At 40.1% G+C, this 25,605-nt stretch overlaps 1 protein-coding gene across 1 annotated transcript; it reads left to right on the forward strand.

Moving 5' to 3' along the window:
• Positions 1-430: 430 nt before the first annotated feature.
• Positions 431-25,134, forward strand: LOC131224216 (uncharacterized). The gene is made up of 2 exons (XM_058219753.1): positions 431-2,299; positions 25,121-25,134. The coding sequence occupies exons 1-2, from the start codon at positions 526-528 to the stop codon at positions 25,132-25,134; spliced, it is 1,788 nt and encodes a 595-aa protein (XP_058075736.1). The 5' UTR covers positions 431-525.
• The last annotated feature ends 471 nt before the right edge of the window (positions 25,135-25,605 follow it).

Here is a 25,605-nt window from a genome sequence, read left to right on the forward strand (position 1 = left end):
CATATGTTAGCCATCCATTCCCCAGGCCATGGGTGAGACGGTTGGAATTCAGTGATAAAAGTCATTCTTCGTAACTACAAGCAATCCAAGATGGTCAAGAACAAATGAAAGGCTCAAACTTGTTGGTTAAGACGGTTTTTCTTGATCTTGAGCGTCCATTTTTAGTGGCTATTGATTGAATGGTTAAGAGTCATTCGATCGGTGTGATTTTTATAAGGTGGTCCATTAAAGGTGTGTTGGGCCTAATGGACAGCTCAGATCAGTCGATTTTAAAATGTAGGTGTTCAACCAGAACACCATAGCGTACACGTGAGAGCACTGGATCATTTCCTTAATTTTAATTGAAGATTTCCACTCCACCCCAATAAATGCTCTCCAGATTGTTATATTAATCCTCCTATGGTCTCTATTCTGTCATTGGATTGACGATGGCGGCCGTTGTTGGCACGTGCGGCGATTGTGGCAATTAGCTTCTGACCGTCCATCACAATCCTACCCACTGCTGCCTCCCTTCATTTCTCAGCCATGATCAGCAGTATCCATGCAGTGAGCATGTTGGGTCCCACCCTGCAGGTTCTTCGCGGTCGTTGGTTCATGGTCTTCGCGTCGTTCCTGATCATGTCGGGGGCGGGAGCCACCTACATCTACGGCATCTACTCCAGCGACATAAAATCATCAATGTCCTACGACCAGCAGACGCTCAACACCATCGGATTCTTCAAAGACCTCGGCGCCAACATCGGCATCCTCTCCGGCCTAATCAACGAGGTGACTGCGCCATGGGTCGTCCTCGCCATCGGCTCTGCAATGAACTTCTCCGGCTACCTAATGGTCTGGCTCGCCGTCACGGGCCGAATCGCCCGACCCAAGGTCTGGCAGATGTGCCTCTACATCTGCATTGGCGCCAATTCCCAGACCTTCGCCAACACTGGCGCACTCGTCCCCTGCGTCAAGAACTTCCCGGAGAGCCGTGGCATCATGTTGGGCCTTCTCAAGGGCTATGTCGGGCTCAGCGGGGCCATTTTCACCCAACTCTATCTTGCATTCTACGGCCACCATTCCAAATCACTGATCCTACTCATTGGGTGGCTCCCATCCGCACTCTCGATCATCTTTCTCGGCACAATTCGGATAATCAAACCCATCCGTCAGCTGAATGAGCTCAAGATATTCTACTCTTTTCTTTACATTGCACTAGCTCTAGCTGGATATCTTATGCTTATAATCATCGTCGAGAAGCAGACCAGCTTCTCCGCTACTGAGTATGGTAGCAGTGCTGCTGTCCTTCTGTTCTTGCTCTTCCTCCCTCTCGCTATCGTCGTGAGAGAAGAGCTTTCGATACAGAAGCTCAAAAACCAATCTACGATATCCATCTCCATGCAGGAAAAACCATCTGTATCAGCAATTAATGCACCACCCCTCCCACCAATTCCTTCCTCTCCACAACAGCAACCGCCAACTAAGCGAACATCAATCTCCCGCATTGCAGATATCTTTAAGTCACCAAAGAGAGGCGAGGACTACACCATCCTGCAGGCGCTCGTGAGCATCGACATGTTAATCATCTTCATCACGATTGTTTGTGGCATTGGCGGCACTCTAACAGCGATAGACAACATGGGTCAGATCGGCGAGTCGTTAGGCTACCCTCGTCACACGATCAGCACCTTTGTATCGCTAATAAGCATATGGAATTTCAGCGGGAGGGTGGCAGCCGGCTTCTTCTCTGAAATCCTCCTCTCTAAGCACAGGTTCCCTCGACCGTTGATGCTTACGTGGGTCCTACTCCTCTCTTGTGTGGGCCACATCCTGATTGCATTCCCCGCACCTGGGTCCCTCTACATAGCATCGGTGATCATTGGATTCTGCTTCGGAGCGCAGTGGTCGTTGGTCTATGCTATCATTTCGGAAGTTTTTGGACTCAAGTACTATGCTACATTGTACAATTTTGGTGCTGTTGCTAGTCCGGTTGGATCTTATATACTCAACGTGAAGGTGGCGGGACGACTTTACGATCGGGAGGCGTTGAAGCAGCTGGCGGTTGTGGGTGGTGCCGTTACGGGCAACTTGAGTTGTATCGGGCATAAGTGTTACCAATTATCGTTTATCATCATCACGGCTGTGACGTTCATTGGAACGTTGGTTTCAGTTATGCTTGTGATCAGAACAAGGAAATTCTATAAGAGTGATATATACTCTAGATTCCGAGAGGTGGGTCAGATGGGAACGGGTGAGATGTGTGTCGGCCGAAATGCGAAAGATGGTGGAGAGATGGATGAGGAGATAGTGTCCTCCACAGGTACCGCGGATGGCAACAAGCAGGAGAGAGAGAGAGAGAGAGAGAGAGAGAGAGAGAGAGAGAGAGAGAGAGAGAGAGAGAGAGAGAGAGAGAGAGATCATTTTGCCTGTGATTTGATCACCAGCGTGGGGCCCACATCACATACTAAGGTGGTTGGATAATCTCAAGCGTCCAACTTCTGGGTCACTCGGAAATAAACGATCCTGACTGTTGATTGATTGAGTTGAATGTCTGCCTTCAAAAGTTTTGTTTTCGGTTGGTGATATTCAGATATGCACGTATGAACGGTTTCGTGTTGTATCTTGGTTGACACCCAAAGCATGGATGGTTCTGATCATCTGAATATCTCTGCATGTGGGGCCCAGTTTGGGGTGGCACATGTTGGTGATCCAGAGTAGCCATGCAGGCAAAACGAACTCGACGGACAGGAGACGATAGATTGAGGAAGAATTGTATTGTACCATAACTTTGGGCATTGTAACGCGACTTCCAGTTCTTTCAAGTGTGGTCAATGCTTGGTGATCCAGACCGTTGTTCTCTTACATACCAACATGGATGGACCATTATCCATCTAATCTACCAGATTGGAAGATCGTGGCCATTGATCTTTGTATATTTTGGGTCGACCATGAAGCATTGCCGTATTTCTTTTATTAACCGTCTATCTTTAAGCGCAATTTGTAATGTCTTGATTGACGATGTATGAGAATTTGGTACATCGTGGGCCCCGCTTGCCAGATTTGAAAGCTACATGTCACGTTTGAAAGGGAAGCGGATTGGGCGGGGATTGGATACTTACTGGTTCAGTAGCCAAATTGCTACTAAAGTGACGTCACCAAGATCTGTGGAGCCCACCATAATGCATGTGTTGTATCCATACCGTCCAAACATTTCTAGAGATCGTTTTATGGCATTGCAAAGAGAATAAGATAGATCCAAAGTTCAAACGGACCCCACCATAGAAAATAGTGGGACAGTGACATCCACGGTTCAAAACTTCTCAGGAGCCACGGTAGTTTCCAATCAAGCTGATATATATATATATATATATATATATATATTTCACTTCATCTACCTCTATGTTAACTTATGAATAAGTTAGATCTCAAAAATACATCACGTGGGCCCTATAAATGTTTCAACAGTGGGTGTGACTGCTCACACGGTTTTCTATATATAGTGGGCCCACTAGAAATTTAGATCTATCTTATTCTTGTTGTAATGCCATAAAATGATCTCTAAAAATGGTTGAACGTAATGGATACAACACATGCATCATGGTGGGGTTCACAAAGCTTGGTGACGTCACTTCACTAGCCATTTGGCTACTGACCTTCTCTGGCTGGTGTACATCAGCTATATAGCTGGTGTATTGATGTCAACAAGTCCAGTAGATCCCACCATTATAAGGTATGTCTTATATCCAAAGCGTCCATCCATTTTGTGAGATCTTAGTGAGTCTTGACCCGAAAAATAAGACAGATCAAAAGATAAAGTGAAACACACTGCAAAAAGAAGCGGGGGATTGAACATCTACCATTGAAACCCTTTCAAGGTCACGGAAGTTCTGGATAAATATGAAAATTTTCCCCTTCATCCATGTATTTGTGACATTATGAACAGATTAGATGGAAAATTAACGTTATAGTGGGCCTACGAACTTTTTAAAGGTAAAAATCATTATCCCACTGCTATTTTTGGTGTGGTACATTTGAGTTTTGTATACGATTCATTTTTTGTCTTATCCTCTAATATGATATTGAAAATTTGATGAAAGGTGTAGATATAATTAATACATTGTTATGGGGCTCATGTAAATTTGATCTTCTTTGAACCGTTCGTACAACTTGGAGCTCGAGGAGTGTCCGCGCCCGTCTTCGCACGACACGTATCTACATCAGCTATATAGCTTGTGTGTGGTACACCAGCTAATCCGCTTCCGTTTGAAAGGATCGCGTATCTTATAATTAATAGAAAAGGTAGGTATGGCTTATTTCATCATTACTCGGTTATTATTACGGGTTAATAGCCCCTGCTTTCAAATATTCACTGCAAATTCAACGTAACGCCATTGTCTACGGAGAAACTGAACGTTTTACCCTCTTCTCATAGGCAACTTGCTGTAGGCGTGTGGGCCCACCGTTGTGCATGTATGTCATCTGACCCATTCAATGTGGCTCCACTACAAAAATGAGACACTTGATAGATCGTGCTGATCCAACCATCAGTTGCGCGGAAGTTTCACTTAAAAAGTGGTGTTGTGTATTAGGCAAAAAAGAGTGTGTTTTGTGAGATCGGACGGCCCAGAATTTCCTGGTGCCTTCAACACAGATGATGACTAAAGAATGGTCAGAACCGGTTGCAAATGAGCCTATTAAATACTCGCTCAAGGAGATTATTATTTTTAGGGATGATGCATCAAAATCCGATAATTTGATACAACGTATAGGAAGAAATGATCGGTGCTGTCACCTAGAATTAACTAGAATCCAACCTAATTTGATTTGAATCGAATGCCAGAATCAGGTAGGATCAAGTAGGCTCACTTATATTTGACCGTAAATCGAGTCTGAGTTCAGATTAGTAGTCAATTTGAACCGATTCGATCCGATCTGCACAATATTTATTCAACACTATTTTTTATAATGTTCTCCACTAGAATTGGGATATACCTCAATTTTAGTTTAATACCACAAAATGATCAGGAAAATAAATGGATAGCATAAATGAAATAAATACAACATAGTGGAGTCCATATACCACTAACCACCGGCCATTAGTCGGGAGCAGCCAATCCGTCCTCATCGAGCTCTTACCAAAGAAAAGGGACGCGGATTTTCCCGCCAAAGGCAGGTTCATGCACAAGGGTGCCATGTGAGGCCTACTTGAATGTATGTGAGAAATCCATTCCGTCTATCTTTTTTGTGATCTCATTTAAGGATGTGCCACCAAAACTGAAAAGGATACAATACTAAAGTGGGTCACATGAAAGGAAAATTTGGGAAAAGAAATTCCCACCATTGAAACTTTCCTAGGCTCCACCTTGATGTTTATATGCCATCTAGTCCATTTATAAGGTCATTCCCAATGGGATGAAGTGAAAAAACCACAAAGATAGCCCGATACAAAACTTTTATGGCCATGGGAATGCTCCAACAATGTTAGCGGAATTCCCACCATTTCTTTTTGTGTGGCCCAGTTGACTTTTTTACCCATCTCATTTTTTGTGGCATCGTCCTAAAATAAACCTGAAATTTTTTTTTAAAAGATGGACAAAATGGATTTCTCATATACATCAAATATGGCCCACATAGCATCCTTGCACAGGAAGGAAGGCTTTCACAGGAAATCTGCATCCCAACAAAGAAAGAAGAGAAGCGGATTGGCGGGTGTACCGTGTACCACGCATGAGGCCACAACACACCAGTAAGTCCTGTGGGTCCCATCTTGAGGTATGTGTTATATTTAAACCGTCCATCCATTTGGCAGGCTCGTCTCAAGGCTTGAGCTGAAAAATAAGACCAATCTAAAGATCAAGTAGACCACACTAAGAAAAGCATTGGGGTTTTACGTCTACCATTGAAACTCTTTTAGAAGTCATAAAAGTTTTGGATCAATATGAAATTTGTTTTTTCTCTTCATCCATGTAGTCGTGACCTTATTAATAGATTGGATGGAAAATAAACATTATGGTGGGCCCTATGAATTTTTTAAAGGTGAAAATCTTTTTTTTTTTTTTTTTTTTTGTTATTTTTCAGAAAAAAATAATCTTAAAACAAAAAATTCCACCGTAACCGTATCCAACACGATCCAACTCAGTTTTCCTTACTAAGTCAGACTCGATTTGGGTTAAGCCAGCAATGCAATGGATTTGATAGAATCCTGAGTACCTAGACTTTGTCTTAGATGGAATTGAGTTTAGGTTAGTACATTGAAAATTTTGGACCGAGTCCAGTTGGATCCCAATCCGGTCCACTCAACTCGATACCCACCTCTACTCTCAGCACTATGAGTTATAATGCTACTATTTGCAACTGGAAACTTTGAAAGTACAATTCACTGATCCAGACTGTTTATTTGGTCCAACGCACATTTCAAGGCCTACAGTTCAAACATCAAAACACTCTAATAAATATTACCATCAGATCAACTGTCTTTAATATGGACCGTCCAGATTCTTTACACAAAATAGTTCCAATCAACTAATTGATGCTGGATTTCCTACGATCCAGAAGAATTTCTTTTGTTAGGAAATCTCAGCCATCCCATCAATGGCTTGGAAAAGTGGTGTTTACAGAGAATAAGGCCAAATTGAGGATGGATGGTATCATCCGATTAGTGAGATTTTGCAGGTAATCTACAAAATGTGCTATGGGCTTACTAGACCGTTCAGATCAATTAGTTGGACTATTCAAATGAACAGATGGAACTAGGAGCATTGTGACTTATAGTGCTCCAAGAGCACTGAGCACTTCTAAGCAAACTACCTCTACCTAAATACGGCCCATCCTTATCCACACAGACCATCCAGGCAATCCTAACTTCTTGATTTGGTGGGCCGCACCTCAATAATCAAGGGGTGGGAGCATACTCTAATGCTCATGTACGAGCAGATAAGAGTAGCGGTCCATATGAAATTTCACTATATCTTTTTTTTTTTTTTTTAATAATTTTTTTAACTTTTTAATCAATCAAATAACAACTTTTTCCACGGAAAGGTGGGAGCACACCCCTGACAACTTTGTTATTAAAAATTAATAATAATAATAAAAAATAAATATTATTATTATTTTTTTAATAAAAAAAACAGCCTACATAGAAATTCAAGCATGACAACACAAACAGGAAGAGCCAAGCCTATTAAATGATCCCTATACAAAGCATCCATAAGGGATTTTGACTTTATTGGCATCATTGTATGGTGAAATTCTCGAAAGAAGTTCCACCTTCCAAACATTTTGAGGGTGGCCTTCTGACAAGTTTTGGAAATTTTTTCAGACCATAATGCCATTGTCCTTGGTTTAGTAGTTGTACGGTTTTTAGTGAATAAGAAGTTACGTCATATTTAATGCTGAGAAAGTTAGTGGATGGACGTCTTTTTTGGCATGGGTAAGGCCCAACTTATGGGGCCCACATTGATATATGTGTGCCACCCATCCTTTTTGCCGTGTCATTTTATGGCTAGGGCCTAAATATCAGCCTGATCCAGAGCTCATGTGGGCCACATAATAAAAAATAATGGTGACAATGACGCCCATTGTTGAAACTTTCTAGACTCATCGTGATGTTTATTAGAAGTGGACATTGCCCACGTCAGGACTTTTTGGGCCCACGACGAGCTAGCTGACAAGGTAGACAGAACGAATCACCCCATTGTGGGCCTCGACTCCTACTATTTAAGAATAATCAAGTTATTAATTACATCAACTTGATAACTACGACCTTACTACATTACAACCATGAACCTTACCACATTACAACCACGACCCTTACCATGTTATATAAGTATGTGTCGTGGTTGTCATGTTATATGGGTCGTGGTTGTAATGTGATAAAGGTCGAGGTTATTACGTTATATGGGTCGTGGTCGGCATGTTATATGGGTCGTGGTTGTCATTGGTCAAGGTTGTCATATTATCATTATCGCTAACCAGTAAGATGAAACCTATCCGAGACCCTTAGAAATTTAAAAAAAAAAAAAAATCAGAATTCTTTTTATCATGTAATATATTGCACAATATCGCACGATTTTTTTTTATTTGCAAAATTGCCGATATTAGCGATATTATCATGTTGTATCAATAGATTTACAGGAAATCGGAAAAAAAAATAGGGAAAATCTTTCAATCCATGTAAGAGGGGATTTCGGTACCTGTGGAGGAAGATTATGTGATCGGAAGCTGAAATTGGTGGGCCACTCGATCGAGAGCTACCAGTTTGCCAAAAATTGTGGGGATTTGGAGAAATTTTTAGAGATATTTTAGGATTTTAGGGTTCCAGAACGACCGGAACCCTATCTCCGTTGCGACTCGCGAAAATGGTTTTGGAATCCCTCCTTTTGAGGACACAGTTTGCGTTCTACCCAGCTTGTCTCCAGTTGGGAACGGGCAGTAGCTTTGAGTGGCCACGTGATGTATGGGTCTTATGCACACCGTCCATCCATTTTTTCCTATCATTTTAGTCTATAAGCCCAAAAATGGGCAAATCCAAGTAGAGGTGTACACAAACAGAACTAGCTTGCTCGACTCAACTCAAAAAAGCTCGATTTGACTCGGTTTGAAGCTGAGTTCGAGCTGGCCCTAGCTCAACTCGACTCGGATCGAACCCAGCTCGAATCGAACGCGGATCGAACCAGTTCGGTGACTCGGTTACTTTAATATTGATGTTGCTCACAAAGTGTTTGATGAAATGACTCAATGAGGTGTGGCTAGTGGCAAGGAAGGTATGTACATGGAACAAATACCCATTTTTTCTTAGTTTTTATGTTGATCAGAAGGTGTTTGATAAAATACCTGTAAAACCATTACTTTTGTTTTACAAGTAGCGGGATTTTGAAGGTGCAGTTTAGGTGTTTGTGGAAATGCTGCAAAGGTGAACTCAGCTCGATCTTGTCTTGAACTCGGCTCGAACTGGCCCGTGCTGCTGATCGAACTGAGCTGAGCTGAGCTGGCCAGTTAGGCTCGAGGACCAAGCCGAGCCGAGTTCGGGTTGAGGTCAACTAGTGGCTGAGTCGAGTCAAGCTAAGGCCAGCTCGATCGGTTCGACTCGATGTACACCCCTATATCCAAGGCTCAAGCGGACTACGCAATGGGGATTAAACTCTTGCCATTGAAAACTTCTTAGGGGCCACAGAAGTTTTGGATGGACCTAATATTTGTGTTTTCTCTTCATCCAGGTGTACATAACTTTATGAATAGGTTGGATGGTAAATAAACATCATGGTGGGCCCTAGAAAAGTTTTAACGGTGAGAATCATTATCACCGCTGCTTCCTGTGGTGTGGTCCACTTGGGCCTTGGATCTTCCTCATTTTTGAGCTTATACCCTAAAATGATACAAAAAAAGAGGATGGACGGTGTGGATAAGACCCATAAATCACAATGGCCACTCACAGCTTCTGCACATTCCTAGCTGGAGACAGGCGGGGTAGGACGCACTTCGCATACTTTTTTTTTTTTTTCATATGAATGCGGCACACATACGAGATGTATAGACAGACGGTCTGTCATGGTCTCCATGGGATTCACCTTGATGTATATGTTTTATACAGGCTGTCTATACATTTTTTCATATCATTTAAGGACTTTATGCCAAAACTTGAGAAGATCCAGATCTCAGGTGGACCACACCAGAAAAAGTGGTGAATAACCATTAAAAGTATTTTATAGGCCACAAAAGTTTTGATTTAAGCTAATATTTGTACATTCCCTTCATTTGGCTCTGATTGACCATATCAACGGGTTGGATGACAAATAAACATTACAGATCTACTTAAAGTAGGCCTTGATATGTTTTTAATGGTTAACGTTCAATCATCACTATTTCATGTGGTCTAGTCCACCTGAAATTTGGATGTATTTAACGTTTGGGACAATGTCCTAAACTGATCTGTAAAAATGAATGGACGGAGTGGATATACAACATATCATCAAAGGTGGGTGCACTCGCTGAGTAGTTACCTGCATAACACCTAATCCACGCCCCTTAAGTAAGGGAAAGTGGATTCGGTGCGACTCGGTTGCACTAAAGATGGTGTGGCCCTTACCATGGGGCCTGCATAGATGTATGTATTTGTAACACTCCGAATTTTCACTATTTTGAATTACCAAAAATCTTTATTATTATTATTATTATTATTATTTTTTAATAACTAGCCACGTCATTACTTACTGACCCTTGACACTCGAGATGGGCTTATTCCTGGCTGGTACCGATAAGAACAGTACAAATAGGATTTATCGATCGTAGAAGACCAATGAATTTAACCGATCACTTAAACATCGAGTTCAGCCCCATGATCTGTTCACATAGGGCCCAAATCTAACCGACCTGACTAATCAAACTACCGTAACTTAATTAGAGATATACCTAAACCCGAGCTAGCTATGGGTCGGACCTTAATTAATGGACCGAATCAACCCAGTTACTCTTTTAGCCTAAAACTGATGATTTAGAGTAATCATGACCGAATCAACATTTTCTCTAATTTTGTATAGGTCATACCTTGAACTTAATTTATCCATGCCTCAAGCACTGCCCCCAAGAAGTCTCTCTACCCAATTTATTTCAGAAGTGCCCTGATTATTCGAACAAGCTCTAGACCGCTTGTTAGTGGGCCACTAGTTCCAAAAATTATAGAGTAATACCCATCTCATTAGGCTTGTGGTCTATCGTGGATGATGGACTCAAATGACGCTTGGAAACAGACGATTTGTGCCGTCTTGTCGGCACTTGTAAAATGCAACTCTCCCTAGTATTGGCCAAAGATCTGAATTTTAAAGCAAATGACCCCACCACTTAGGACATTTCAGCCATCAGATTTTACCAAAATTCACACCATAGGCTAGAAATATTTTTCTGCACTTGCCCGCAAAATCTGACCATTGATCGTGGATCGGTGACAGTTGATCGTAAATCGGGCCATTTCGGCAAAACTCCGCATCCGTTTGTGATAAAACTTTACCTAACCCTTCATCGGGACATGGGGCACGTGTTCCATGAATCAGATGGGCCAGGGCTCCATCAGGGAAGCCCCAGTGATAAAAAAATAGGCCCACAGGGCCATTGGGAGAATTACACCAAACTGTAGGGTCAACTGATATAATTTTGGACATATAAAAGTCCAGCCCTCTCTCTCACTCCCATAAACCCCATCCGCTGAGAGAGACAGAGAGAGAGAGCAAGGGAGGAGAGGGAAAGAGGATTTTGTGGTGTATTTGATCTTGGTGCTTGGGATTTGGGAATCCCAGCACCTACACCTCCCTCTTGTCGGAAAACGCCGACCCAAATCGCTGTTAGAGCAAGATTTTGCCTAATTTAAGGTAAGATAGGACTCTAAATTATGTTTCCTTTAATTCTAGATACATGCATGCATCCTATCGCCATTTTCTTGTAACACAAGGCCTCGACACGTCGAGTTTGCGGACCCGGCGACGTTAGGACGTTTTCAAAGGCTTCCAGTCGATAATAAGTGCGGACTATTACCTTTAGGTGGCCGATTATCGCGCCTAGCATAGGTTTAATGAATGTGTGTAGTGCAATGTTTGTATATGTTGCTGAAATTACATTTGGATTGCATAAATATGATAATGGACTAGGAATTGCTGAAATTATAGAAAGGGATTAGACCCCAATACCCCAAACATATGACTTGTTGATTTGCATGTCATGTAGGATACAAATGTTTGAATTTCCCCAAATTGTTGCTAGTTGGTTGTTGATTTCCTGATTAGTTGTTAATTTTGCTTTTAATGAAGACATGAATTGCTGTAAATTGTTGATTGGTAGTTGATTCCCTGATTTCGTGATTAACTATGCTTAGGTGAAGGCATGAGATATTGTAAATTGATTGACTAGTTGAGTTACTTGCCTCAATTTTCAATGTACAGCTAAATTATGTGTTTTATGTTGGTCCATGTAAGATTAAGTGTGGTGTATTGTTATATGACCGTCCATGTGATTGTATAGGCTGGAATATGTTAAGTATAATCTGTAAAATTGGATGGAACTTAATATGTTGTTGTCCATGTGCTGTTTATACTAAAATGGTGTTTGTCCTGTAATGAATTGTATCCAATGATGACCCTGCTTGTTGTGTATTGACGCATATTCCCCTATGGATCGGCCGACTACTTAGAATTTCTTGGGCGGTCTTTGTTGGGCCTGTCCGTAAGTGAATCTGGCCCGAATAGCTAAACTGTAGGTTGTTGGCCGTAGTTGGACTACACGAGACAGTGTTCTCCGCCCGATTAGTTACGGTTCAGCCCGTCAGGGTATATTAACTCTTAAATCGACTATCCTTGCACGTTAACCATATTTGATCATGCCTGAATGAACCCGAAGTATCCTAAGGCCATTGCGCCCACCATTAACTGTAATTTATAGTCTATAAGACACATGAGCTGGGGATGGTGGTATGGGATACTATGCCTATATTGTCAGCTTATATTAGGGTGACGAGCCTCCTCGTAGTGTCCAGTAAGCACTTAGACCCGTGAGCCGGGGACGTCGGAATGAGACACTGTGCCCATGCTGTCAGCCTGTGTTGGGGTGACGACCTCCCCATAGTTACTGCGAGTAGGACATTTAAGTCTCATTTATTTTTGTCTGAGATTATGGTTTCTAGGATTGATGACCCCATATAGGTCTAAGGATCGTGAGAGTCATATGACCACGACCCTTGAGCTACGCGATCGGGTTAGGGTAACAACTCCACTAAGGATATTTCGGTTTCCCCAATCTGCTGGATGAATGAACCTAATTAACCAACCTGGCTAGCATATTTCATGACATTGCATTATTATTGTTGCGATTAGGTAGTTGAGGTCGCAATTGAGGGAGTGTTGTTCATTGCGAACGTTAGATGTAGTCGCTTGAGAGAGTGTTGGCGGTGAGGGGCATGTATCATATCATTAAACTATGCATTTGCATTAACAATAGTATTTAGGGTTCTATGTTATATGCTTTTCATTAAATATACTTTATGCATGATAATTTGTGTGGCCTATTGCTAATGGTACCACTGAGTTAGCTACTCACCCCCACTTTAGGACGGTGTTCTAAAACACTAACCAGAATCCGGTATAGATGCAGGTACCTTGGAGCGGGACGCACTGGACGATGTCGATGCAGACGATGACGAGGAGGAGTGGATGCACTCCCAGACTTTGGCGGTTTCTTCTAGTTTATGGTTGGATGGTCGTAGGACATGGGCTAGGGCCCTAGTCATTTTGGGATATTTATCTGGGTGGGTCAAGTTCCTGGTTAGATTTTCTTGATACTGTATTATAGATATCTTACCTATTTAGCGGCTCATATTTACATTTTATGATATTCTCATGCTTATGGTTTAATAAACCCGTCATTGCTTATAAATAAACCCAAATGCATTGAAATCTGGAGCCCATTAGGGCATATGTGGCACTTAGGAATTCGGGAGCCGAGTTCCTACTCGGCCCCTGAAAATTCGGGGCATTAGAGTATTGTATATCCATTCTGTTCATCCATTTGGAGATTATTTTTGGTCATACGACAAATAATGGGTCAAATCCAAAAATTAAGTGGACCCCACCACACAAAACAGTGAGAATTGAACTCCTACCATTAAAAACTTTGTAAGCGCCACAGAAGTTTTCGATCATGCTGATTTTTATTATTTTACCTTGGCCCATATTTGTATGAACTTATGAACAAGTTGGATCTCAAATGAACATCATGGTGGACCCCTTAGAAGTGGTTTCAAGTTTCAACGGTGGGTGTCATTACCCCATTGTTATCTGTGGTAGGGTCCACTTGAGCTTTGGATAGGTCTAATTCTTTGGATCAGGCCATAAAATGATCTCTCCAAATGGATGGACGGTGTGGATACAACACATACATAATGGCTAGGGTCACGGTCAGGTCCCACGCACCGCGTTGGTTCCGTAGCAAGGCCGGGTGCAAAAATGGTGGGAGCGGATTTCCCGATAACCCCTTTCGCAGGAAGTTCTTAGGGATGTTAGGTGGGGCCGCCATGATGTTTTTAAAAAATCCACACCGTCCATCCGTTTGTCCATATCATTTTAGGACACGAGACCAAAAATCAAGTGGATTCAAAACTCAAGACGACCATAGGAGAAGGAAAACTAGACAAAGTTTCATATTGTTAAAACTTTCCTAGGCTCCACCTTGATGTTTATGTGCCATCTAAACCATTTATAACATCATTTCCACTGGGATGAAGTGAAAAAACAATGGTGGTTGAAGGCTCACCATTAAAAACTTGATGTTTATGTCTATTTTTTAAGATTATTTTAGGCATTAGCCTAAAAATGAGGTAGATCAAAATCTCATGTGGACCACACTAAAGGAAACAATGGTGATTGAAGGCTCAACATTAAAAACTTCATGAGGGCCACAAAAGTTTTGGATGAAGCTGATATTTGTGTTTTCCCTTCATCTAGGTTTGTGTGACCTAATCAACAGGTTTGAATGAAAATAAACATTACAGTGGGCCCTACAAAGTTTTTAATGGTGAATGTTTAATCACCACTGTTTTCTTGTAGTGTGGTCCACTTGAGATTTGGACCTGTTTCAATTTTGGCCACATCCCCTAACATGACCTGAACAAATAGATGGACCATGCGGATAAAAAAAAAAATACCATGGTGGGACTCACAGAGCATTATCCAGTAGCCACCTCACTACCCCCTGGCAGCATCAGTACGCAACCTGCATCCCACTCAGTGGATCCCTAACTATGGTGGCCATTGTAGGGTATGTGCCTTACATCCACATTGTCCATCCATTTTGAAAGCTCATCTAGGTACGTGTGACCTTATGAACAAGTTGGATCTCAAATAAACATCATGGTGGGCCTTAGGAAGGTTTCAATGGTGGGCGTCACTGTCACCACTGTTTTGTTTTGTGGTGGGGCCCACTTAGTTGTGTTTTCATACATGTTTTGACACATTTATAAATGTTATGCATTATATTTGAATATAATTGCCTTAATTCAATCAAACAACGTATGGTTTATGACCCTATACAAAGGAAACCTATTGTGTGCACTTTTTTTTTAGATGTTATGATTTAAAAGTGTGTATTAAAGTCCTTTTTAACAATCCATGAAGTTTCATTGAAAAATTCAACCATTTTTCCAATGTTTCCCCATGTTTCCCAAAAAGCGCGATAAATTATGCGATACAAACAATATACCCCGTGCGATAACCGATACGTATCTATATCCCAAGGGTGCGATACATTGTGCGATACTGATATTTTAAACGCTGGTCATGGGTCATGATTGTCATGTTATATGAGTTGTGGTTATCATGTTATATGGGTCATGGTTGTCATGAGTCATGTTTATCATGTTATATGGGTCGTGGTTGTCATGTGACGTGTGGAGTTTATGATTATAAGGGTTAAGGTTATGGTCTTGTCGTGATTTATGTGAATCAAATCCATCCATTGGATTTAGAATTTAATTTAACGTCATGGGTTAAAAAAATGAGTTACATCCAAAAATTTTATGGACCACAAAAGGTTTTCAATGGTAGGTTTTCGATTTCACTGCTTTATATAGTGTGATCCACATTAGCCTTTGATATGCCTCATTTTTGGGCTCGTTCCTTAAAATGATCTTTCAAAATGAATGGACGGTGTGGATAAAATATATACATCATAATGGGCCCAATAAGACCATCCATCTCTATGTAGGTTCAATTACCCAACCTGCGTAAGTCACGTTACCGACTCGAAAACCTTAGGACTGAATTGGGAAGGGCCCTACGTGGTAATGACCACAAGCCAACTTGGATCTGTAACGTCCCAGATTTTCACTATTTTGAATTTTCAAAAAATTCTTAAAAGCTTTTGATATGACCAGCCTATGTTGTTACTTATTGGGCCTTGACTCTCGAAGTAAGCCTATACATGGGTGGTACCGGTAAAAAAACACACAAATCTGATTAATTAACCATAGGAAGCCAATGAATCCGTCCGATCACTTAAATATCGAGCTTAGCCTCGGAATTTATTCACATAGAGTCCAAATCTAGCCGACCTATCACTGACTAATTGAGATGACCATAACTAAATAAAGACCTACCAAAAGTTATGACAACTAGGGATCAGATCTTAATTAACAAACCAAATCAATCTAGTTACTCCTTTAGCCTAAGAACCAACGGCTTAGACTGACTTTAACCGTATTGGCATTTTCGCTAATTGCGAACAGGCCACACTACAAACTTAGCTAATTCAAATCCTAATCATTGCGCACAAGAAATCTAGATACTCAATTCATTCTAGAAATACCTTGATTATCCAAACAAGCTCTATACCGCTCGTTAGTGAGCCATTAAACCCGAGACTATATAAAGACATTTGTCTTAGTGCGCTTGACGTCCATCGCGAGACATCAAGTCGATGTCTCATCTCAAATTGCTCAACTTGGACTCACAAGCTAAGTGCATGAGATGTGTAATTGCCTTAAGTAACTTAAGTGAAACTAGTCACTTTGTTCTTTCATGAAGTTGTGACTTTTGGACCATCAATTCATGGCCAAAGTTGGAGTACCAACTAATGATATTTTCCCACACATATCCGTATAGTCGTGGCCCCGATTAATCATTGGTGACCGTCGAACAGACTTCTGATCATACTCATCGATCAACGCGTCCAAATGGCAGGCCGATTGTGTCTGTGCGTAGATCATCACTAGGGCCAACTATCCAACCGTGGATGTCGACTCTTATGCCCTGTAGTGGCCCCCAAAGGGTAGAAAAATACTCCCAAAGGGCTAGTATAGTAAAAACACAGCCCTTAGGGCCATTTACACCAAATCTAGCACTATATAATGCCTTCATTTGGGCACCCCCTCTCATACGAATTTCAACAATAGGAAAGGAGAGAAAGGGAGAAGAAAAAGAGGAGAAAGAAGGAGAGAGAGAGAGAGCATAGGGAGTGGGTGTTGGTGCACCTCCACCCTCTCATCTCATATTTAACCGCCTTGTTGTAACAAAAGCCATCGTTGGAGCTTTCTCTGCAATGATTGGGGGTAATTATTAAATCCCACTTGGAATTTAGGGCTTAAATATGTGTTTGTCGCTAATCTCACAAGCATCTATGCTTGTTTAGGCCTTTCAATGATGTTTTTTCTAACACCCTAATCTTACAAGCGTCGTGAGTCGAGCGGATCATCAAAAGGTACGGACCATTATCTCTAGGTTATCATTTATTGACCCTTAAGGGTTTTAGTTAATGATTAGTTTCTTGTGACATCCAACTGATCACTCCACCCGCTAACAAAAATGAGTAATCGGAAGTCGACATTCTATTATTCATATTGTCATGCCCCGAAATTTGGATACAGAGTGTGCACCCTCAGAACCAAGTTTCGGCTCATGACACGTACACTGAGTGTACTTAATTCATTCTCCGGACAGTTATCTAAAGGCACAATTTAATGAATTTTAAGTTCACATCCAAATTTAACATCCATTCATCCACGTTTGTATTACCTTCCTATAATTTTCATTATCATATATTTAAAACCACATTTGGAATCATCTGAGTTCACTCAACTTCATTCAACAAAAAATAATAATAATAATAAATCAAATGATCATTTTATAAACAATGGTGAATCATATTTATGTACAAATAGATACAAAAAGATATCAAACTCCTAAATAAGTCATTAATCCATCGTAACAAGTTCATCTTTTGCCAAAAATGGTCCCACGATTCATCTGGAAAATGGTCCTCATTTTCTGTTTCATTTATCTCTGTATGATTATCAATCCACAATGTTAGTTGGCCAAGCTAGTGAGTGAACCCATCATGGTTCATGCATACCATAATTAAAATAGAAATATATGGATGTTATGAAATGCATGGATGCGTGAATGCATCAAGTGGGTAGATCTGTCCACTTGCTTGAGTTGGATTCTATCAACCCACATCTCTCCTTTTTTGGGTAGGCTTCCACCATCTCGATAGGCTTCCATATATTGTGGGCATTCAGGGATGGTCCCTTAGGTTACTCAGTACTGTAAGTACCTGCGGGTCTTCTAGGGCATGCCCCCAAGATTCAACGCAGGTGCGCTATGCATGACATGAATGAATGAAAATGATCGATGCATCATATTAGCATGTTGTCACATATATCATCATGTTATATCCATAGAAGTTCAAGCTTAAACAAATAAATAAAACAACCAATACAAAGAATTACACTCAATATCTCAATCAAACAACTACTTTAAGTACAATGGAGAGGAAACATGTTGGGATCACTCACCTGTACTTAGTAGAGGTAAATCCATTGAAAATCGTACATGTCTAAATCTAAGATCCCTAATGAATAATGTAAATAAAATCATGAATTGATATAATTTGGAGTCTATTTATATAGTATAGATTTGATTTGATACATCTAAAAATTTATTGATTAGTAAATATACAAGGTAACGATCGCGGTTTAATTTGATCATGGTGCCACACCCGGTGGTCAGATCACTCCAAAATTTAAAGCCTTGATATATCTTAGCCTTAGGAATCATATGGTCAACATGGATCTAATCTAATTCAACTAGCTGATCACACATCATTCTCTATAGCAAGAGATTTCGCATAAGGTTTACTATTTTCATCATATGCATCAATAGGCCGATGCGATGAACATGTGGTCAATCCAACTCGTTCATTGCATAGATCTTAAAGAGTAATTCTAAATTATTAGAAAATAAAATTAAAATATACATCACTAACCTACATGAAAGGAGACTTAAGGTTTTCTCATTTCTCTTTTGTCTTTTCATTAAGAAACATTTTGAGAAGCGGTGATTTTTAAAAAGCTTCGGATCCAATTCTTGAAGTTTCATTAACAACCAAAGATATGGCATGGATTTGATGATATCGAGTGGTTAGGATTCAACTCTTCCAAGTATGATTCCAAGTTCTCACTCGATACAACCCACCAACTAGAAAACATACGTAAAGACTGCCTAAGGATGTATTTTGTTTTAATTAGGGTCCAGAGACGATGAAGAACATCCCATATGGATGGTTGAGATTTGATGAATGAGTTTAGCCTAATAGATAGTTATGATTAACTAATGAATGACTTAGATTAAACAACAGGAGTATCTCCCAAAGATAAAGGAGAGTTGATCTTAAATATGGAGGGCAAATAGATAGTTTTCGTTTCAAAATTTGTTTGTGCTGGATAAAACTATTTTTTTAGGGAATTGTTTCAAAGGAATTCTTTCATGCATATATGTGCCTTTCAATTGATAACATTCACTAACATGTCATGAGAAATCCACTCCGCCCCACTTACTTTACCTTGTCATGTTAGTATATGGGTCCAAAAATGAAGTAGAACTAGTACTCGAGTGGCCTGCTTGATTATAAACTGTGAGCAAGAAGAACTGCCATTGAAACTTCTTTCATTATTATTATTATTCCTTTTTTATTTTATTTATATTTTATTTTTACCATCGCATTTTACCCATGTGTGTGCACACATGTAAAGGAAGGAAACATTAGGTGACCTGCGTGGATGAAACGGTGGAGCCGTTTCCTACCACGAATGTTCTCCCCATTTTTTTTCTCTTTTATTATTATTATCAATGTTATTATAAAAAAGCCAGATGTTTATCTTCCTTGTTTTTTCTTTTTAAATGTGAGACCTACAATGATGTGGACCAAATTCCACTCCATTCATTAGTTTTGTCATATTATGTTGGGCCATTGGCCCGAATATAAGATAGATTTCAATTTTAAGTAGGCCACATACTATATGGTGTGGATGATGGTTTAATACATAGCGTGTGGTTTCTAACTTTTTTTTTAAAAAAAACAACTCAAGTCTCTGTATAGAGACCTGTGAGAGAATGACCATCTCACTTCCTCAATTTTCACCTTAAACTTTGGTCTTGCATATCTTTTAGTTGGACTGTCCAAATAAGGCAAAATTTTAGTATGGTCCGTCATTTTGTGTGCTATATCAACTGATTAAGTTTAAGCCTTGATCTCACGAGGATGGCTAAGATGCATTTCTAATGGCTTACATCTACCCATAATTTAAAACAAAATTTACCAACATCTATGTAAAAATTAACCGGTAGTTTTGATGTATACCTTATGATCTCCCTAATGAATGGTTCATTTAGATATTTGGATGGCCTAGTTGGTAGATCAGACTATGATGGATGATCAATTAATAGTCTAAAATTTAAGTAATTAGATGGTTAGGATGTTAATCACAGTTACGGGTTATTGTACGGTCGTTTTCACAAATGGATACGTTGAAAGTGTTTTTAGATGTAGTATATGTTAGAAATATATACAATTAGATTCAAGTTATTGGTTCACAGGTGTAAAATGCGTAGATCATAATTTTGACAGTAAATTAATTATATTCATAAATGACAAATAAGATAAATGGATCAAAATGTTAATTTGACGTGTGTGCAAGTAGATATGAAGATCTAGTAGTTACTTTACTTTGATCAAGTGGTCCAAATTCAAAGCGGTCGTTTAGATATCCTCATCTAGCGGTAAATAGTTAATTTAATGGTCGGTTTGATGAATGGGTGAGAATACTAAGGTATTCAGGGGTTTGTCCTATTAATCAATAGTCGGTTACGTAATCTAGGGGTGAAATTACTTTCTATGGTTTAGATTCAAGTTGAACTAGAGATAGATTGTTAAAATTAATGGAACTACAGGTGGGAGTTGAACGAGTGCAACCGTTCATTCTTACGTAAGGGTAAACTCGCACATAAAAAATTCGGGTTGTTACAGAATGTGTTGCTTTATTGATACTCATGTGCTTGATTTAATACTTAAGTGATTATATTACTTTATGCATGCTTACATGTTTGATTTAATGTCTTACTTAACGTAGTCTCCTATGGATGCTTACATGTTTGATGAAATGCCCAAGTAGTTGTGTAGTAGAACATGTGTTATAATTGCATGATGTAGTATTTAGTCCATAGTGATACTTAAAATTTCTACGATGTTGGGTCAATTGGCTAACCGCCCGAACTAAAGGGATGACCTGAGTTAGGGCAGCCACCCTAGGATTGTTCGATTGACCCGAGTTGAACATGGACAACTGATAGTAACTGGACTACACGGGATTGTCACACCCAATGCCGGTTGCGCTAAAGTTCTCCAAGTCAATCGAATTAGTCTAATATTCGACTGACCATGTGTGCTTACAATGTATGACATGACTAAATTGAATCTAAGAGACCTTGTTCCCAGTAGATGAGTTCATTCATAACTGTTAGTTCGATACGATCCTACTAAGACTCATGAGCCAGGCATGGTGACATGGGACACCGTGTTCGAGCTATCGGCCTATGCTAGGGTGACGAGCCCCTCTAGTGACCAGTGAGCACTAATGGAGGTGAGATATTGTTATTCAAATGGCCCCTGTCAAATTATCCAGCCGATGGTTGCGTGTCAGAGTATCGTTCGAACAACCTAGGTATGAATGAAATTGGGTGATGAGCCATTTCCTTTAATGGTGACTTAGTTTTATATGACAAGCTCGCACCTCGAAATTGAGTAATTATACTTATATAGAGTTGATCCTCATACATCTAGGTATCATGCCATACCTTTGGAATAATTGATTTGTGAAATAAATGAGTGACACCTAAATTTGGATCAAGGGACATTGGGGAGGAGCCATTACGTACTGTGACGAGCTATGTGATCCAGATAAGGAATAGTAATATGACGTCGGTATCTTAGCTTCGCCAATATGCTAGATGAATGGAACTTAATAATCACTCGACTAACATCTGCATCAATCACATTGCATTAGATAGGATGTGGCAATTTGGCATTGAAGTCACGTGATGAGGGAGTATTGGCATTTACGAAATAAGCGTTGAAGTCGCTTGTGAGGGAGTATTGGATTGTGAGGTGCATGCATCATTTCATAATCTCATTCATATATTCAATAAAATTATTTAGGAAATGCTTGTTGTCTTATTTATCATTAACTGTGCCGATTGAGTTGTTGAGAGTCAAATATTGCATATTAGACCTCATTTATTAGCTAGATTTACGAGCATAATACTGTTTAACGCTTTATTTTTAATTATATTGTGATGCAAGGTGAATCTGCGAGCGTGGACTGGAAAGGACACTAAAAATATAGATTTAACTCGCTCGCATCACCAAGGCAGTGGATGGGACTTCCTGGGACAAAGATTAAGGATTTACACACCAGAGATCAGAGAAATTACAGCCACTCACTCCGAACAGGCCCGAAAAACGTCCAGAATACAAGATCATAGGGTTCCTACCATCTGATCGGTTCGAAACTTCATACATGGCCTGAAGAACATAAAGTAACCGTACATGTCGAATTTTGGCCGTTAGATCCTTGTAAGAGTATCCCAACAGACAGATCAGCCACTAAAATCATGATTTAGGGCTCATCAGATCTTTAGATATGTCTCAATTTTAGTCTCAACCCCTTAAATGAGGTTCTAAAGAGGATGGACGGAGCAGATTTGTCACAAACATCTCCGTGGGACCTACATGTACAGTGCATGTGCATGTACTTAAGTGCACCGGACGTACACCAATTCACCTTAAGTCGGTCAGCGTGCGCTGACCGACTCATCTTCTCAAATCATGAATAAGCAACCAGCGGACGCTCCAGCATCCGCCGGTTCCTCTCAGTGGGGCCCACTCCTCTTCCAAATTACCAATCGGGACCGTCCATTGTGTGCATAGGTGGGGTATTTACCTCACCAAGGTGGCCTCTTGAGACCATGTAAGATATTGCAGAATCCTAACCGTTAAATGTATGATGAACGGCGGAGTAGAAGATACGGTGGGCCGCACTAAAATCAAGAAAAAGTATACATTTCTTATTGATTTTTCGCTATGAGTCGAATGAACGGAGTGGATTTACTTTTTGACATTGTTTATGGGCCCCACCGACTCTCATTCAAAAACAGAAACTTCCGTTTCTTCTGGCGTGAAACAGGGGTGCCGTTTGATCTGCGGTGGGCCACCATCATGGCTCACGGGGGCGATTCAAGCCATCCATATTTTCTAGGAACTCGAGAAGGTCAAAACCACATGGATCTCGTACACCCAGGCACACACACGTACCTGCTATAGTGGTCAGAAGAAGTTTATTTTGCAACGTCCAAAGCAATTACAGCCTGATTACTTCAGTGGGCCGCATCAAAGGATAGCTAAAACCAACCATCCCACATCAAATTCTCGCCACGAGTGTAATGGACGAAGTGGATCTCTCTGTTGAAGCTGATCATGGGCTCACCGAATGTCTCAGCGTAAGAAAGTGTGCAGGTGAGTGCGAACCTATACACGGACGCCACCCGGCCCGTTGTGGGCGATTATGTGAGCAAGATCACAGTCGAATCTATGATCTAGACCGTCCAAATTGAGGAGAAGACAATTTTAACCATGCCTATGACGTCAGATCTCAGGGAATGGAAGCAATACGTCATGGATTCAATTCAAACGCAGAGGTTGGATGTGTTTTTACTGCGTAAAACAGAGTTACACAACTCCGGATTTCAGTGTTGCGTAAAGAGGAGTGCGTAACTCCCTCTCCAAGGCGCTGGACAGCTATAAGAGGAGAGAAGAAACAGAAGAACAGGGGAGAAAAATGAGGATTCAAGGAGGCAATTGGAGCTGAAACGTGCAGCAGTGGTGGACGTGCATCAGTGGTAGTTCTTTTATTTTTTTATTATTTTTATTTAGGAATTAGCCCAATTATGTCAGGCTAAACCTCTTAGCTAGGGCTAAGAGGTGAAGCTTGTACAGTAATGGGAGATTGTATGCGTGTGCCCTTTGTTTAGATTGAAGGAATTTTTGATTTAATTTTATTATGGGAATATTTGTAGTTTTTAATGGCCTGTTGTGACTGAAATTACAATGGGTTTGCAATGGCTTTGAGTATTTCATTTTCCTTATTTTGATTATGGCGTTAGGAAGCCCTGTTGTTCGCCATCGTCTCCTGGGCATGGTTGGATGGCGGTACCCTTCCTAACCTTCATAATCATCTGATTGGTTGGTAATTAGTTTAATTCTGTTGTTGACTTGTCTCCTGGGCATGGTTTGGTGATGGAATCCATTCAAATTCATATACCTTTTCATCTCTTTAAAATTATATCAGAGGAAGTTCAGTTTAAGTTCCATGATTTTTGAAGCAGGCATAAAGATCTCCCTAATCTGTACAAGTGGATCCTCTGAATCCCTAGTTTCCTACCTTTGAATTTTACATATTTTACTATTTCATCATTATTCATCAAATCCACTTGATTTAGATTTCATCTTTTCCTAGTTCTAGTTATTTTCAGGTTACGTACAGGTTTCAGTCCCTTGGGATTCGACCTCGGTTTTACCGAGTTTATTACTACATCACAACCCTATACTTGGGGAGTGAACGAGTTTTTGGCTGCGTTACCGGGGACTGACGGCTAAGATTCTCTGAAATTAATTGGTTTTAGGATTAGTTTAAGATTAGGATTTTACTAACTTTAGTTTTAGACTTTTATTTTTATTTAAGTTTTAGAACTAACTTGTTTCCTAATTTTGTAGGATCCTGACATAAACTTTTAAATTGGTAATCCCTTTCTAATTTCTCTACTTTCTCTATTTTTAAAATTAGGGTTCAAATCTTAGAAATGTTCTAAATCTAGTATTTTCCTATTTGTAGGAAATAGTTTATTTTTAGAAACTTCCCTCTTTTATTTTTAGAAATTAAGTTAGTTATTTCCCTTTTTAGAAATTAACCCTCTATTTTTGTTTTCTAGTTTCTTTCTAATTCTAACTCTTTTAGAATCTAATTTTGTTTCCTAATTTTCTACTTGTAGAATTTCTATTTAGAAACTAACTTTCCTATTCTGTAGGCCCTTAAGATAGAAATTTCTAATTCGGTGAGTTCTTTCTCTCTACTTTCTATTTTTCAATTCTCTTTTAGTAATTTACTTTCTTTTAGGAATTTCTTCTTTTAGAAACTGGTTTGTTTCTATCTTTCTTTTTAAGGATTTTCTAATTCTAGACCTTCTCTTTAGAAACTGACTTGTTTTGTTTTCTTTTGCAGGTGTTGTTACTTAGGGCTTTCAATTTGGTAATTTCTTTCCAAATCTCTCTTTCTTTCTAGATTTTCTTTTCCTTTCTTAAGATTAGGTTTCGAATTTGATTGAGGGCTGTGAGTGTTTCATGCCTAAGTAGGCCCGTGATAACACTCGACGTCTCTTGACTGAAGGAGGATTGGTTGAAGGGTTGACTATCCATCGCAGGACTAGACACCACTTGAAATCTCCTGATTTAATTGAAGTGATGGCTGAAAACCAACATCTTCTACCCCAACCTAGGGTGGAGGACATTCAAGATGAGAATGAGGTGTATCAAGCACCCCCGCCACGTACTTTACGAGATTATTACAACCAACGGCGGTGAGTACGCTCTCATGCATGATTTTTCCTGAAAATACAGGACATATGGACATCAAGCCAGGAGTTATCCAACTCCTTCCTAAGTTCCATGGGCTTGAATCTGAAGAATCATATCTACATTTGAAAGAGT

Source organism: Magnolia sinica, chromosome 13 (genome assembly GCF_029962835.1).
Source record: "Magnolia sinica isolate HGM2019 chromosome 13, MsV1, whole genome shotgun sequence".
NCBI classification, from domain to species: domain Eukaryota; kingdom Viridiplantae; phylum Streptophyta; class Magnoliopsida; order Magnoliales; family Magnoliaceae; genus Magnolia; species Magnolia sinica.

Coding starts and splice junctions, on each gene's coding strand:
- LOC131224216 (XM_058219753.1), top strand. CDS start 526: ATGATCAGCAGTATCCATGCAGTGAGCATGTTGGGTCCCACCCTGCAG.